General features: G+C 39.4%; 1 protein-coding gene across 2 annotated transcripts in view; it reads right to left on the bottom strand.

The window, feature by feature from the left end:
• The window catches only part of UVRAG (UV radiation resistance associated), a 292,819-nt gene that overhangs the window by 53,932 nt on the left and 221,258 nt on the right, over window positions 1–17,629 (bottom strand). For both annotated transcript variants that reach the window (XM_040963924.1, XM_040963925.1), the window contains exon 13: window positions 8,013–8,091. In XM_040963924.1, the coding sequence (XP_040819858.1) occupies window positions 8,013–8,091 (79 nt within the window). The remainder of the gene's footprint in view (window positions 1–8,012; window positions 8,092–17,629) is intronic.

The raw sequence follows: 17,629 nt of genomic DNA, 5'->3' as shown, positions 1-17,629 counted from the left end.
CTTGGGGAGTGAATCAGAGAATGGAGAATCTTTCTCTCTCTTCTTCTCTCTGTAAGTCTGACTTTCCAATAAAAATAAATCAACCTTTGAAAAAGAAATCCACAGGACTGGAAGTGAACATTTATGCCTAGTAGTTAAAACATCAGAATACGTGAGTGCACATTCAGGGTTTGTGCTTGTGACTCCAGTGTCCTGCTAATTACAGATCCTGAGAGCCAGTGGTGGCAGCTTGAGTCATTGGATTCCTGACACCCCTGTGGCACACCAGGACTGAGTTCCCAGCTACAGGGTTCAGCCCCAGAGAACTGACTCACACTGTAGATATTTGGGGAGTGAATCAGTGGATAGAAACACTCTTGCTCTTTCTCTGCCTGTCAAACAAAACTCCCTATCTTAGGGGCAGGCATTTGGTGTAGTGTTGCTTGATATGTTCTAGTTGGCCAATGGCCAATAGTTTCATCTATCATTTAAAAAATGCATTTGTATAATGGGGCTGTGGTGCAGCATGTAAAGCCACTACATGCAGTGCTAGCATCCCATATGAGTACTGGTTAGACTTCTGAGTGCTCCACTTCCAACCCAGCTTCCTGATAATATGCCTCGGAAAACAGCAAAAGATGGTCCATAAGCTTGGGCCCCCTGCACCCACATGAGAGACACTGATTAATCTCCTGGCTGCTGGCTTTGGCCTGGCCCAGCCCTGGTCATTATGGTCATTTGGGGAGTGAACCAGTGGAGAAAGATATCTCTCTCTTCCTCTCTCTTCTTTGTCTCTTCCCTTCTGTAATTCTGTTTTCAAATACATAAATGAATAAATCTTAAATTTCAAAAATATGAAAGGTACAGAGAGGGAGAGAGACAGAGAGAGAGAGAGATCTTTGACCTGTGGTTCACTTCCCAAAGTCCACATCAGCCAAGACTGTACAAGGCACAAATAGAGGGTGAGAACTCAATCTAGGTCTTCCCTGTGGATGGCAGATGGTAAGGCATCAACTACCTGAGTCATTCATTACTGCCTGCTCCTAGGAATGCAGGGGAAGCTGGAATTAAGTTGGGGCTGGGACTCAAATCCTGGCACTCTGATATTGGATGTGGTATCCCGAGCAGGGATTTAACCCCTATGCCAAATGCCTCCCCTCATCACTGTTTTTGCAACATCATGCAAATGTCAACATAGTGAAATAGGTTAAAAAAAAAAAAGTCTTAATAGCACTGTGAACATACTTCTGCCCTCTCAGATTCAAAGAGGATCTTGGGGATCCCAAGAATAAGCACATGGCTGCTCTGAGAGAAAGCACCTCTGTCACCCAGACTGTGTGTAATTTTACTCCCTGGTTGTGGCCTGGGAAAGCAATCAAAGATGGCCCAAAGCTTTGGGACCCTGCACCTGTGTGGGAGACCCAGAGAAAACCTCTGGCTCCTGACTCTGAATCAGCTCAGCTTTGGCCGTTGCAGTGGACAGAGGATCTTTCTCTCTATCCCTCCTCTCTACAAATCTCATCTTTCTTTCCAGTAAAAATAAATAACTTTTAATAAATAAAAAATTTTAAAAAGATAATGAATGAGCTGGACCTTCTTACTGATCTCACCCTTATCAAGGATTTATCATTTTTAGTGCATCTGAAATGGCATTCAAACCAAGAACAAAAGCTCATGCCCTGATCTTTTCTGTTTTCCAAAACATAATCAACATGCAATCTCACATCACAGCAACAGTAAACAAAAACAAAAAAATTTCTTCCCTTAATCTCACAGTTGGAGATGAAGCAAGACTGGTCAAGTCTAACTATTCCTTGCTTCCAGTAGTTTCCTTTCCTCAGTTTCCAAACTACTACTCTTGCCTCATTTTCCTGCTTCCTTCAGCCTTTGCCAGTATCTTGTCCTCTACTTAACTTCAGCGTTGTGTGTCTGAGTCTTTCTTGCTTTTCAGCTCTGCCCACTGCCTACTCTCTCTGGTTAATCTCATCTGACTCTATCTGACTCTTTGGATTTAACTACCATCTTTATGTTGATTATGCTCAAATTTTTCCAGTACTGACCTCCAACCCTGAACTCCAGACCCATATATCCTTTTGTCTACTTAATGACTCTGGATTTCTGAAAACCAACTCAAACTTAGTATGTTCACAGCTGACCTTTTGATTCTGTGACCCCCAGCTCCTGGATTTTTCTTTGTTTCAGTAATTGGTTTTAGCCAGTTGCTCATATTCAAAATCCAGGGTCTTTCTTCCCTCGTCTCCCACATTCACATCATTAGTTCATCCCCTATAACATTTTAACATCTGTTCACTTCTGTCTCCACGACTACCCGAGCTTTCTTGGTCTAAGCCATCATCAATCTCCAACTGATTTTCTGACATAGTTTCTAACTGGCAACTCTGCTTAAATTCTAGTTCCCTGTAACCCATCAGAGCAGCTAGAGCGTTCTTTGAAACAAACCAATCATCATGCCACTTCTTGCTTGAACAATTCATTTAATGGTTTCTATTTGCATATAGACCAAGATTAAAATGTGTAAATACACTCAAGGGTTTATACTATGTGTTCCCTGGATAACTACCCCTCAGTAGCGATGTTCCTGGCACATCAGCCTTCTACCTGTTAACTGTTAACTGAACACACCAACTACTTCTTCACCTTATGGCCTTTTCCATGGCTGTTCCCACGGCCTTGGGAACTCTGTAATAACAGCTCTTCGCGTCAGTGCATCCTTGTAATCACTCCTGTCTTAGCACAACAATCACTTCCTCAGTATTTAAGGTTTATTTGAAAACTCTGTCTAAACTAGGTCCCTCTCCAGCTTTTTTTTTTATTATATCACCTAATTACTTTCATAGCACTTATCACAATCTAAAACTATTTTCTTTGTTTACTGTATGTCTTCTTGCCATCAGACTATAAGGCAAAAACTTGTCTTTTTTAAAAAAAGTTTTATTGAGATATAGTTGACATAGCTTTCAATGCACCCACTTAAAGTGTATAATTTATGGTTCTTGGTATAATACAGTATTTTTTTTAAATGGCAGAATATGTATATTAAAATGTGCCGCCTAAACCATTTTAGGTATATAATTCAGTGGTGTTTATTGCCATCACAGTATTATGCAGCTATCACCACTGTATTTCCAAAACTTTCATAGCAAAAGTTTCATAGATATTACAGGTGTTCAACAACATATTAATCAGTTTTAAGCAAATCATTATTTTTTGAAGGTTTGTTGTATATTTACAATAAGGCATACAACACGATGTTTTGACACATATACTCAGTGAAATGGGTACAACGGTCAAGCTAACATGAGGAGACTTCAAAATGTGAAAAATGGAATTAGAAAGTAAATTTAAGGGTGTAAATAATTTTTTGAAATCCAAGTTTAGTTTTCATAATATGCATTTCCATGAGCTTTTTGTAAACTTCCACATACTTTTCACCTTACACAGTTACCATTTGAGTGTATGACCAAAGAACATACAAATATAAATTTTCCTGCTGTTAGAAAACACGATCCCACACTGAAGTGAAAGATGACAAGCTACACTGTCCTCAATTCCATTTCACGATTATGAGTCCTTTTTACTTTGCAGAGTGATGATGGTGACCACACAGACCCATATGCACGTAGTTTACAAAATATGTCACTCTCCAGTGGCTGGCAATGTCGTCAACTGTCATCCCAAATCGGCCAAATTTGAGTTTCAATTGCTCCACTTCTGATTCAGCTCTCTGCTAAGTCTTCTGGGAAACCAGTGGAGGATGGCCCATGCATTTGGGTCCTGCATCCACGTGGGAGACCTGGCTGGAATTCCAGGCTCCTGGCTTTGGCCTGTTCTAGCCCTGGCCATTTTAACAATTTGGGGACTGAACCAATGGGTGGAAGATATCTTTCTCTCTGTGTCTCTCCCCTTCTCTCTGGTAACTCTGCCTTTTAAACAAACAAAATTCTTTAGAGATGGAAGATCAGAGTATTATAACTTATTTTTTCAAAATACTTTTAATTTTTTTGAATTTAAAGCAAAAACACTATGCTTTACAAGTGTACTTTTGAACTTAATGACAATTAAGGCAGAAACCTGAAAGTTTTTCTTAGCAAATGCCCTGAACACAGGTACTGTGCTGACTGACTTGTGGTCCCTACAGCAGTTCACACACGCCTTCAGACAGCAGTGACAAGTGGAGGCAGGCAGGCCTTGCAAATGCTCCCAGTTCTTCACCAACACCTGGGGAGTCCTACTGGAAGGCCTGTCTTTCTAAGCCTATGTTTTCAAACGTTGGGCTGGATAGAGCCCAAATACTGAAGTAACAAATATTACTAGATTCTGTCATTTCCTCTACCAAAAAAAGTGATTTTACTACTACTTGTGGTTGTGATGAAAGGTCCTTTTGACTATTCAAACCCGCAACCAAATTATGGACGCAGTATTAGATCACTTCACTCCTTTTGCCCCAGCACTTTAACACATGCCAATGCTTTCATCCACCTCCACTAGCATGGCTTATAAATTACTGAGGAGGGATCCTTTTAATAGTCTGATTTGTTCACATCTCTAGAGATGGGGTGCAAACAAGCCTGGCAGAGAAGACAAACTCCTCCTTGAAAATATGTGTTCCTATACATGTGCATGAACATAAATCTTCAAAATGTGGAAGTATCTTATACTTGTTTAGGAGCCGTAACAACCAATGTTGTTTGATTGGTTACAAATTAAAACATGGAAAAGTGATGTAGTATGGCTAAAGACAAAATGAAACCATCCCTGAGAAACACCGAGAGATAAAATCAGTAGTGCTGAAGTGGGAGGAAAAAAAAATAGCTAGAAGCCATAAATTTGCTAAAAGTATTTTCTAAAGTATTCAAAAGGCAAATCCTTTGAGTATACTTTAAAATTTAAGAAAGTCTGTTTTCTTTCAAGATTTATTTATTACCAAGGCAAAGCAACAGGGAGAAGGAGAGAAAGAGACACAAAGATCTCCCACCTGCTGGTTCACTCCCCAGAAGGCTGAAATGGCCGGGTCTGGGCCAGTCTGAAGCTGGAAGCCAACAGCTTCAGACAGTTCTCTCTCCCAAATGTAGGAGCCTAAGCACTTGCGCTAATATTTTGCTGTTTTCCCAGGTACATTAGCAGGGAGCTGCGTGGGAAGCAGAACAGCTGGCACTTGAACTGGTGCCCATATGGATGCTAGTCTCACAGATGGTGGCTTACTTTGCTATGCTACAACACTGGCCCCAAGAAGGCCTGCTTAAAGAAGTTTATTTGGCTCCTCCTTTTAAAACTGCAACTACAGTGATGAAACAAAAACAAAAAACTTCAAAATAAAAAACTTCAAAACAAAATGCTTGCTCCGTACGGATTTGGAGTGGTTAATCTGCTGATTTTAGACACACACACACACACACACATACACACATTCCCTAAAAAAAAGTATAAAGTTGGAATGGATACATAGTTACCAGAAGTAATCCATTCTCAAACAGATGACTAAAGATAGTTCAACATGTCTGTTGCCATGGTTCAGTTAAGAATAAAACTGGGGGCCACTTGGAAAGTGCCCTCACATGGGGACCGAACAGGGATTGCAGCCAAGAGAACTGACTTTCCTAGGTCTTCCACTGCACATGGTCAACTCCCACCTTGATCCTGCTTTCAAAGCTAGCTAGGTCATTCTCAGTAGCTCTCTGCCACATCCTTCAGTATTCCCATTGGGCCTTAGAAAGAAAGTGTGTGTGTGTGTGTGTGTGTGTGTGTGTGTGTGTGCGCGCACACACATGCATTTGTATTAGCCAGCACACACATATATCTGTGGGTCTGAAGCTGAGATTTATGAGGAAATCTTAGCATTTAGGCAGGAGCAGGTTCCATGTGAAAGCTAACAACAGCCTCTCAATATTAATACTCATGTGCTTGCAGGAAAAAACAGTATGACAAGGAGAGATGAACCTCTGAACTCAGATCAGAACTTAGTGCAACTAAATGATGCCAACTCTACTCAAGATTCTGGTCCCTGTGGAATTCCTGTTCTCTCTCCAACATGGCTGACTTCACAGCAGGTGCTCCCTACTTCACTTCTTCCTTAACACCATCTTAGTCTGGGCACTTGTTGACCAGTTTTGTCAAAGCACCACCTCTCTCATGGTATGATCAGCAGAATATGAGCTAAGCAGCCTTCAAATTAAAGGTCTGCTTCTTCGGCTGGAATATCTATCTGCCAAAAACCGAGGGAGGGAAAGCATCATGGTGGGAGGAATGGTACATGGAAAGGTGAGTCATGGCCAGAGGCAGTGAGCAAGGCTGGGATGAGGAACATGAGTTAGAGGGGAATTAACAGCAAAGCCATACGACTGAGAGGGCATCAGCTTGAGGCTCTGAGTCAAATGATTTAAGTGAGGGCTGCAAATTAGAAATCTGATCCAAGTTTAGAAAAGTATGACAATCTTAATTAAAAACAAAATTATGGAAGCTCCAACATTCAGCTGAGTTTGGTTGAGGAGAAGAAAGGCAGAGTTGACAGTGCATGCAGGAATAACTCTAGATCAGACACACAGGGACAAGGGGGTTGTTCAGAAAGAGTTTATATTCCTAAGGATGAAAGACAATTCAGGCTCATAAAAATAAAAGCACCACAAGCTTTCTGACTTCTATAAAGCTGAAAGGTCAGAGGATACAACCGCTGGTGTTCTAAAATAACAGCCAAACTGTGGACACATATCCATGTTGATTTCCAACTGGACAGAAGTCCAAATACAAAATACTGACCTAGTCTTCCTTTTTTAAAGAAAATAATTTATTTACTTGAAAGAAAGAAAGAGAGAGGGCCCAGAGCGGTAGCCTAGTGGCTAAAGTCCTTGCCTAGCAAGCGCCAGGATCCCATATGGGTGACAGTTCATGTCCTGGCAGCCCCACTTCTCTTCCAGCTCCCTGCTTGTGGCCTGGGAAGGCAGGCAAGGATGGCCCAAAACCTTGGGACACTGCACCCATATGGGAGACCTGGAAGAGGCTCTGGGTTTCTGGCTTTGGATCAGCTCAGCCCCAGTTGTTGCAGCCACTTGGAAAATGAATCATTGGATGGAGGATCTTTCTCTCTGTCTCTCCTCCTCTCTGTGTATGATTTTCCAATAAAAATAAAATAAATCTTTAAAAAAAAATAAGAGAGAAAGTGAATGAACATGAATGAATAAAATATTTTTTATCTGTTGGTTTGCTCCTCAAATGGCTCCAAAAGCCAGGGCTGGGCTAGATCAAACCATGAGCCAGAAACCCTGACTAGGTATCCCACACGGATGTCCAGGTCTCCCACATGCCAGGTACTTGGATCTTCTGCTGCCTTCCCAAGTGTATTAGGAGCAAGCCAGATTGGAAGTAGAGCAGCTAGGACTCATATCAGTACTCTGACATATGATGCTAGTGTTGAAAGTGGCAGACCTCTAGTCTTCCTTCACAGCCAGGAAATTTAGGGAACATTAACCAGTTATGCTAAAATATGCCACATAATTGTTTCAGCAAAATACAAACTCATGCATCAGATAGTCTTACTATAGCATGTAAACAATATTATTCAAGTGGGATAATAACTGAAATGATGCTGAGAGAGCCACAAAAAGCAAAAGCTCGTTTAGAAGGACCATATGCTCTATTTTTTCACTTGGGCTCTGGAGATCATTAAGGACTTGCCAAAGCATTAAGCTTTTACTTCATAAACAACAATGTAAAATGAGTCTCCAGGTCTGGGTGGAAGAGAGGAAACTGATTTCTGGTCAAGCTGCAGTAAAAAAAGAGTATAAAGGCCACATATTGTAGTGCATTCTATCAAGGAAAGAACACAGAAAAGAGTTTCTAAATTTTGAAGGATTCCAATTCATACCCACGGGCTCTCTACAGTCACCATAAGACAACAGAGTAAGTTGTTTAGATGATGCAAGGGTCAAATCAACACTTACTTAGAAAGAAGGTGAGCAGTCCAAGGAAAGAGGCTGTAATGTGTGAAGTAGGAGCAGGGGTAAAGAAGAGTTACTTACCTGTGCTATATTTTTGTTCAGAAGATAGACACCATAATCAAATTGCAACTTCTCCCCTCCTTTCGGATAGAGTGGAAACCTAAGAAAGGTAAATAGGATCAGAGTTTTCCAAAATTGAGTAAATACACCTCCAACTTGTTGACAGAGGATGAAACTTCTCAGCCATAGCATAAATACCTCATGAATTGTTACAGTCACTGTTATCTACTAAGATCTTCATAATATTAGTCAAGTCAGACCAACAGTTACTACTTTCAAAGGGCAAACTCGATGGTTCACACAGCAAGGGACTAACAGACGATGGAGTGGGGCACCAACTCCAAGGAGCTGAGGCCACTGCTCTCAATGATTGTTATCCTAAGATTAAGATCCCTGAAGTTTTTCCCTCTAATATATTGGATCTGACATCTCAAGTTCTACTAAACATGACAGGAAAACTAAGGTGAAAAAAGCAGGCTTAAAAGAAATACATAAGATCTCTGCTTCTTTTAAGGTGGCCAGTCAAATCAACAGTGCCAACATGAGCCAAGATCCAATCAAAATTTATGCACACATCCAGGGATGCAACTACTCTGAGGCAACATGCTCAGGCGGTCAGGCTCTCATCAGTGACTTTCCACTTTAACCTGACTCACAGAAGACACAAAGCACAAGATCTGGGTCCTAATGACAGTGAGTTATTTTAGAGACCAACTTTCCCTCCTAGGTTCCCTTTCCTCATATCTGTAAAGAAAGAGGAAAAGATTAGGACAAATTTATATTCTAGTCATTTCCTCCCAGAGTCTAAAGATCAAACATAAAATTTTATTGTCTGGATTAGATTTCTCTACAAACAGATGAATTGTAACTTATAACTTAGATCAAGAAGAAAACTTGATTTTCCTCAGTTTTCCAATATATGATTGCCCTCAAGGATAAAATAATCTTGTTGAAATGCATGGTAAGTGACAATTACTGGATATCCTTAATTGCAAGTGTCTTTTAATCATCTGAAGAAGAAAAAAAAATGTATTCTGTCAAGCTCAGAAGAGACTGTTTTCTAAAAGAAATAAAAGAAAGGAAATAATTTAGAAGTTTTATATCACACTCTCAAGAGTTGCTGGTTATATAGTATCCAAAAGATAAACTTGCTATAATGTAAAGTTATAAGCACTGGGGAGAGAGCAAGGTCATGCACTATATTTATTCTCTACTAAGGGAAACCAAATGCTTCAGACACTCCTCAAGAAGATATAACTTTATATTTAATTGAAACAGTAAAAAATAAACTAGGACATGTGGTTTGGCTTCAAATTGCAATGCATAAAAACGATAACAAAGCAAAATAAGGATAAGCAATGTACAACTTGAGGCTTGTGCAAGGTGTCTGGGAATAATTCAAACACACATGGAGCAGCATGCAAAGAAACTACACACTTACAAAGACATACAAAGGGGCACTTTAAAGGAATCTGCTAGAGTCCTAAAGCTTTGTATTGTGTAGTTGTTTTTCTGGAAGCCAACAAGTTCAGACTATCTGAACAACTCTCTAACCCCATAGCTGTCTCCATTTTCAAGTTATAAATCCAGAAACTGTTTCATATGTTGGAAGGTAAATTGAGAAAAGCACGCATTGAAAATCAGGCCTTTCCATCCCTGAAAAATGGCTCTTACAACACTTGGCTTTATGATGACTTCAATGAGACTTCTTTATAGAGAAGGCACAAGGTATGCATGTGGAGTTAAAACAAATCTAAAGCATGTTTAGAGCCAAAGGTTGAAAGAGGGCAATACTAATATAGATCAAATATTAGGACAGAGTTTATATTGCTTTCAAATTCTTAATGGGTCACTTCAAGTTGAACAGTGTAATAGCTTATAACTATCATACATTCATTTTACTTTACAAAAGTACATGGATTTATAGATCCATTAAGCATTCTGGGAAAATGGAATTCATCTTGAAGGTCAAAACCTATTACCATTAGAACATAAGATACAAGTCAAAGGCATTTTATTTCAGTGCAGATAGAGAATAAGATTAGCAAAATGAAAGAAGTCTTAATAAGATGTGGTTATTTAACTACAATTAGGAAAGTCTCTAATACCACAGAGGGATTGCATTAGAGGGAAGCATTACAATAACTAATGAGAAGATGAACTATGTATTTCCTATTAATGCAGTTATTATTTTATTAATTGTCACATGAAATTAAAGTTGTCACACATACTTTTAAAATTAAACATTTTTAAAATCATTCAGTGTGCAGAGTGTAAAATCGGTGGATTAGAAAGTAATAGTTTATGCAGCACAGTTCCATCTGAGGGTTACTGTCACTGTAACTCACACCAGGTGGTAAGAGTGACTGGGGAGAACTTACAGACCTCCAGCCTTAATTATAGGATCCCACATTTATCTACTGTATATAATCTTTTTGTGGTGGACCATCACATCGACTTAAGTAAATTTGTAGTCCTTTCTTTTTCCAGTCTGTCTCTAATTTTATATCCACTGTGTGATCATTATTAATGTGTGTCTATTAGCATACTGTATGCTCCAAGAGGGTGGAAACAGGTCCTGTTGTATCCCTGTTTCACCTCTCTGGTCAAGTGGCTAGCACTGTTACTTGTGGATACTCAATAAGAGTATGCTGAATGGAAGAAAATAGATTATGTGTGAAAAAGATCTGGAGTTCTTCAGCACACAGCAATCCTAATGTAAGTAGAGGATTAGGCCTGAGTATAAAACAGCTAATGTGGTCCCAGACTGTGCTAACAAATGCACAGCAGCTCAACTGGATAATGCACTTAGTGACAACTAACTTGGCTAACATATATTACCAACATAGATATATTATTGCAGCATCAGGTAGTAATTAACATATAAACACTTACAGAGATAAAATGCATAAGGGCTCTAAAATATTCCATTAGGAAAAAATGTAATAGAAATGGGTTCTGAAACTTTCTTATTTAAAAAATACAAAATTATTGGGAGAATGAAGATGGTGGAAAAGCATAAGGACACATTTAAACAGATGGGGAAACATTAGCCAGTGTGAAGCAGACAGGGCAAGTCCAGGAAATAAGAGAGGACAGAACGATACAAGGAGAGCACCTGGAGACTGACGGGACACGGGAGAGCAGTGGACACAATGGTGTGGTGTTGCAGTGACCAATACCCCAGCTGCAACCAGCAAAGGCAATCTGAGCTACACCGGCAGCTGAAACTCCACCACCAACAAGGTGGGAAGGGGCATTCACCAGGAGCTCAGGAGGTGAACCCAGACAAGGAACTGCCCATCCTGCTGGTTTCTTTAACTTGACCAGGAGCAGAGAGAAAACAGCAGATCCCAAATAGGCGATGTGGGGACAGGGTGGATTTCAGCTTAGTCCTCCCTCTAGAGCCAAATTTTTATAGGCAGGCATAGGCAGTATTATGCAAGCACTGAGCTGGAAGTGAACTGATTTCTGGCCCAGTGAACTGCAACAATGTGGTATCCTACAGGTTCCAGCCAAGATAGGTCTGGGTAGCCCTCAGACCTAATGACCAGAACAAGAACTCTAGTACTGGCACATCAGGTGCCATTTTGTACAGTGTGGAAAACCTTAAGACTGTAGGGACAATAGTGAGCTGCGCATGCGCTGAGCTGGGAGAGAACTCCCTGAGCTCAGTGCATTGTACAGGTCCCACAGGGAAAGTAACACTGACTTCAGCACCTTATGGGTGAAAACAGGCCCATGTGATCCTCAGACCTAATAACCAACAGGTTCTGGCAAGATCAGCACCAGCAACAACCTAGTTACACAGGACACCTGGTGTCTCCCTAATCCTGGGAAATGCTAGAACCTGAAGTGGGAGAAAGGTTGTACAAACAACGGTGCAGCTTCAGCATGGTATCACAGGAGGGAGAGAGTGGTGAGCCAGGAGCTGGGCTACAGAGACCATGGTGGAAGTCTAACATAAGAACCCAGACCTAGAACTCGCTGGAAGGAGTGACATAAGTGATTGCAAACAAGGAGCCATGTGCCGATCACAATAAGTAAAGTCGAGTTGTAGACCTGTGGATGGCACAGCTTAGAAACCTGCTCCAAGGAGAAGGCTCTGCTAACCAGAAGTACAATGATCAAGAGCAAAACCCTTTGCTAACCTCAGAATTAACTGAGGAAGAAATCAAGAAAATGGAAGATACAGAATTCAGAAAACTCTTTATAAAGCTTCTTATCAACAAGAAGCACGTAATATAGGAGTTTAAGGAATTTAAGAAACATGTCCCACAAAAAATTAAACAAATGAAAGCTAATATATTAGAAATTAAGAATACAGTGGAGCAAATTAAAAGTGTAGTGGAGAGTCTATAAAATAGAATGAATGAAGCAGAAGAAAGAATCTCAGAAACAGAAGATATTTCCTGTCACCAGGAGGAAACCAAAAAAAGCTAGAAGCACAGCTGGGTCAAGCTAAAAAAAATATTCAAGAATTGAAACACACTATTAAAAGGTCAAACATAAGAGTTATGAGAGTCCCAGAAGGCGTAAAAAGAAAAACTGGGATTAAGGGTGTATTTAATGAAATAATAAGGGAAAATTTCCCTCATCTAGAGAAACCGATTGGGAAACAACATCCAGGAGGAGCACAGAACTCCCAACCGGGGTGACCAAAAGCGATCTTCACCACAACACACGATAATCAAGTTCTTTTCAATTGAACATAAGGAAAGAACCTTAAATGTGCATATGAAAAAAAAAAAACAATTGACATATAAAGGAATGCCAATTAAATTCATACAAGGCCTCTCATAGGAAACTCTATAGGCCAGAAGAGATTGGAGTGACATATACCAGATTCTAAAAACAAAAAACTGTCGGTCCAGGATAAAAACCAACAAAACTTTCCTTTGCCTTTGAAAATGACATAATATTTCACAGTAAAGAAAAGTTAGAAAAGGAATAGCACCCACCAAAACCAAAGGCAAATGTGAAGAACATCCCAGTACAATAACAACAAAAGACTAAATCAATGAACAATCCATTGCTAAAATGACAGGAAGAAATTACCACCCATTCATATTCGCCCTGAATGTAAATGGCTTAAACTCATCAATCAAACATCACAGAAGAGTAGATTGGATTAAAAACCCATCTATTTGTTGCCTACAGAAGACAAATCTCAACAACTAAGATAATCAGAAACTATATCTCAAGGCTTTTGATGTTTTTGTTTTTTATTTAGTTTCATCTCTTCAAAACACTTGCTTCCTCATTACATTTTTCACTGACTCATAGATCATACAGTAGCATCATTTTCTTCAAGAAGGTTCTTAATTTTGTTTTTCATTTCTTCAGCAATTCATTAGTCATTCAGTAGCATGTCATTCAACTTCACAGCGTTTTTAATTTCTTCTTTTCTTCCTGTTGGTGATTTTGTTTTGTGGCTTTTCATTTCAGGGGATGTACAGTAACTGTGTAATGGAGACTATCACATCCAATACCATGTTATTTGACTTCACGGCATTGTAAATTTCTATTTTTCTTCCTGTTGTTGATTTTGTATTGTGGCTTTTCATTTAAGGGGATATATAGTTAACTGTGTAACAGAGACTATTATATCCAGATGTGAGGATACAATGCAGTATGCACCTCTGCTTCCAGATCAAAGATGGACTCCCAATGAAACTCTTTTCTATATCTTGACAATAGGATGCTGAACTCTCTGCCCATGTCCACACCTGCAATGATGGACATATGACTGTGTATGAAGAACTACACTATAGAAATAATATACGGGATGCTTGCAATGAAAGAACCTCAACTGAACTTGAACTGTGGCAATGCAGCAAGGTGGAACAATCCACCATGGGGGAAGGGTACGGGGAGGGGTTGGGGGAATCCAGTGCCTAAAAAATGGTGTCACATAATGCAATGTAATAATGAAAAAAAAATAATATATGGGAACTCAGTGAGGGGATAAGGGAAATTCCAGGGCCTATGGAAGTATATCATAAAATGATAATAATAATAAAAAAGTTAAAAAGAATAGCTGCTCTAGGATTTTAATAAAACATTCATTTTTCCAAAAAAATCCCAAAATTATGAAAAAAAATCATCCTCTTGCTCTCAACCCAGACATTTACATAAGGACTTCAAGTTAGTGACAGTTTCTTGCCTCAACCTTCAAATCCTCACCTCCACATCTGGTCCTTAAGTCAAATGGGCATGAGATGGGTCCAATTAACGCAACCTCTTTTACTGCAGATATTAAATTCACATCTGACCATTGTTTCTGCAGAAAATGACAACTACATGATACGGTCTGTGGCCATGACCTTGCCTTAAAAAACAACACATTTTCTCCTCAGGGGAGACACTAACAGTTTTCACCTACCATCTTTGCCTTGTATATGTGAAGTGTTTCACAAGTTGACAAGTTATGTTCCCTCTGAAACATTTTCATTTCTCCGTTCTCTGAAAAATTACATGGGAATTTACTACACACAGTGGAATGTTTAGCAGGGACAATAGTCCTATCTTCTGCCCACTAAAAGGCAACAGCATCCCATTCCCAGTCATGAGAACCCAAAATGTCTGCAGACCTTGCCAAATGTTGATTGGGCGGGAGCAGAGGGGGATAAAACTGCCTACAGTTGAGAAACACTGGTCTAAGTCTCTGCTTTATAAAAATGATTTTGCTTATTTTAAAGGTAGAGTTACCATAAATTTTTGATCTCATCTTTAATTTCTTCTCTGACCCATTGCTTGTTTAATAGCATATTGTTCAACTTCCAAGAGTGGCTATATTTCCTGGGAGTTTTGAGTTGTTGATTTCCAGTTTTATTCCATGGTGGTCTGAGAGGGTACATGGTATGATTCTAATCTTTTGGAAGTTATTTAGATTTGCTTTGTGTCCTATCATATGGTGGATTCTGGAGAAGGTGCCGTGCACCATTGAGAAGAATGTATAGTGTGTGGCCTTAGGATAAAAAGTTCTACATGTCTACTAAGTCCAGTTGTTCTATTGCTTGTGTGAGCTCTGTTGTTTCTTTGTTGAGTTTTTGTTTCGTAGACCTGTCCATTGATGTTAAAGGTGTGTTGAGGTCACCTACAAAAACTGTGTGTGTATCTATGTCTCCCCTTAAGTCTGTAAGTAATTGGAATTTGGTGCATAAACATTAACGATGGTGATTGCTTCTTGATGGATCATTCCTTGCACCAGTATAAAATGGCCTTCCCTGTCCCTTTTGATGCTAGTTAGATTGAAGTCTATCTCGTCTGAAATTAGGACAGCTACCCCAGCTTTTTTTTCTCTTCCATTGGCATGAAATATCTTTTTCCATTCCTTCACTTTCAGTTTCTTTGCCTCTTTTCTGGTTAGATATGGAATGAGGATATCTTAATATACAGATAAGCTTGTTATTTTGGCCTCAAGTCACCCTTAAAGAGTCCTGCCCAGGTCACTGGCCTAAAATGCTTCTCAAATGTATGACACTGGAAAGATTAGACTAAAAGTGGTCATGCATACTAATCAATTTTAACATTATAGAGAAGAGAGAGGTAGACATCTCAAATGACAAAACAGGAATGATACCTATGAGGTACTTATGCCTCCAAAAAAATCTGAATATTATTAATCATCTGAATTTTTAGATCTATCATCTAAATTTTAGTCTCAAGGTTATAGAAAACACAGGAGAAAGATATGTTAAATGATTAACACAAGAATGCAATCAACAAAAATTGAAACTGTGGGAATTCCCATGAGGAAACTGAAAACTGAATTCACTCAGTAAGAAAAAACACAGAGGAAAGAACCTTTAGATGAAAGGAGATTCAAGAAGTGAAGCAGGAACCCTTAAACATTGTTGGTGAGTACAGTATACACACGATGGAACGTGGTCTGGCAGTGACTTTCAAAACTAAACATACATATTTATTCAAGAAAAATAAGCAGCTTTGTTCACATTAATTAAAAACTGAAAGTGATCTTAGAATCCATCATCAGCAAAGTGGACAAACCATGATAAATACTTTTTTGTACAGTGGAATACTACTCAATGAAAGAAAATAAACTACAGAACCACACAAAAATGGGACCCTAAAGATGCCGAGAGAAACCTTATGTGAAAGTTTATACTGCACGCTTCCATTTATGTTAAGTTCTAGAACTGGTAAAATCAACTTATGGTTAAACAATGGTTGCCTAGGGCACTTGGGGGAAGATAGTGATTTACTGGAAAGGAGACAGAGGGACATGTCTAGGGAGACTTAATGTTCTGTATTTTGAAAGGGGTTGGATTGCATTACACAATAGATATATGGAACTAATAGAATTCAGACTGGTCTATTTAAGATTTGTATGTTTAATTATAAGTATATTTCACCTCAAAAGGAAAGAGAACCATAAATAAATATTGAGCTCTCTAGCTAATCACATGTACAGTTAAGTATTGGGGGTAGGGGAAAGTATACATCATCAAAATAAGCAGGTTGGCAGATGAACACAGGGGTGGGTTAATGGAAATGCATGTATGTTATAAAGCAAAAACAGCATAACAAAATGCTCATGTGTGGTAGACACACAGGCATTCACTATAAAATCCTCTTTGCACAAAATAATCTTAAGACAAAGTTAAATAAGTAAAAGGTTTAGCTAATAGTAAATGATAAGAGCAAACTCAGAGTAAGATAGAACACAGAAAAGCAGTCACCAAACTTTATTTCATATTGTGTAAGCAAAAAATTATGAACATAACCTCATGATATAGGTAATAATATAATAATATATACATATTTTAAATGACATGCAACTACTATTGTTCAAACGTATTATAAGCACAAAGAATAAGTTATATTAAATAAAAACAAAAATGTTTTAAAAAACAGAGATATGAGAATACGAGGACTTCTCTGGATTCTGATTTGAAGAAACAATCTAAAAAAGAAGTTATGAAACAACTGGAGAAATTTGAACATGGACTATTTTATTGAAATGTTTATCTAAAAAAGTGACACAGAGAGGGAGGCATGGACACACACACACACACACGGATGAGGTGGAGGAGCTGGCTTACTTCTCAAATGGCTGCAACAGTTGGCAAGGCCAACTCAGGAGTCCTAGTTTTCCAGGTGGGTAGCAGAGGCCCATGTACTAGAGCCATCATTTGTTGTTTTTCAAGGCACATGAAGCAGGAAGTTGAATTGAAAGAGAAGTAATGCTGGTTAGGTGGCTCAACAGGCTAATCCTCCCCTTGTAAGCACTGACATCACATATGGGTGCTGGTTAGTGTCCCTGCTCCTCCACTTTCTATTCTGCTCTCTGCCTGTGGTCTGCGAAAGCAGCAGAGCACAGCCCAGGTTCTTAGGACACTGCACCCACATGGAAGATCTAGAGGAGGCTCCTGGTTTCCAGTTGGCCCTGCTCTGGCTGAAAGAACTTTGGGAATGAACCAGCAGATGCATGATCTTTCTTTCTGTCTCTCCTTCTCCCTGTAAATCTGCCTAGCCAATAAAAAATAAAGTCTTAAAAAATAAGGTATAGGGCCTGGCGTGGTGGCACAAGTGGTTAAGGTCCTCACCTTGCACGCCCGGGATCCCATATGGGCGCCGGTTCTATCCCGGCGGCCCCGCTTCCCATCCAGCTC

This window comes from Ochotona curzoniae, unplaced genomic scaffold (genome assembly GCF_017591425.1).
Source record: "Ochotona curzoniae isolate NIBS_2020 unplaced genomic scaffold, NIBS_Ocur_1.0 scaffold_3223, whole genome shotgun sequence".
NCBI classification, from domain to species: Eukaryota; Metazoa; Chordata; class Mammalia; order Lagomorpha; family Ochotonidae; genus Ochotona; species Ochotona curzoniae.
The sequence above is the reverse complement of the archived record's forward strand: the minus strand, read 5'-3'. Positions and strand labels throughout refer to the sequence as shown.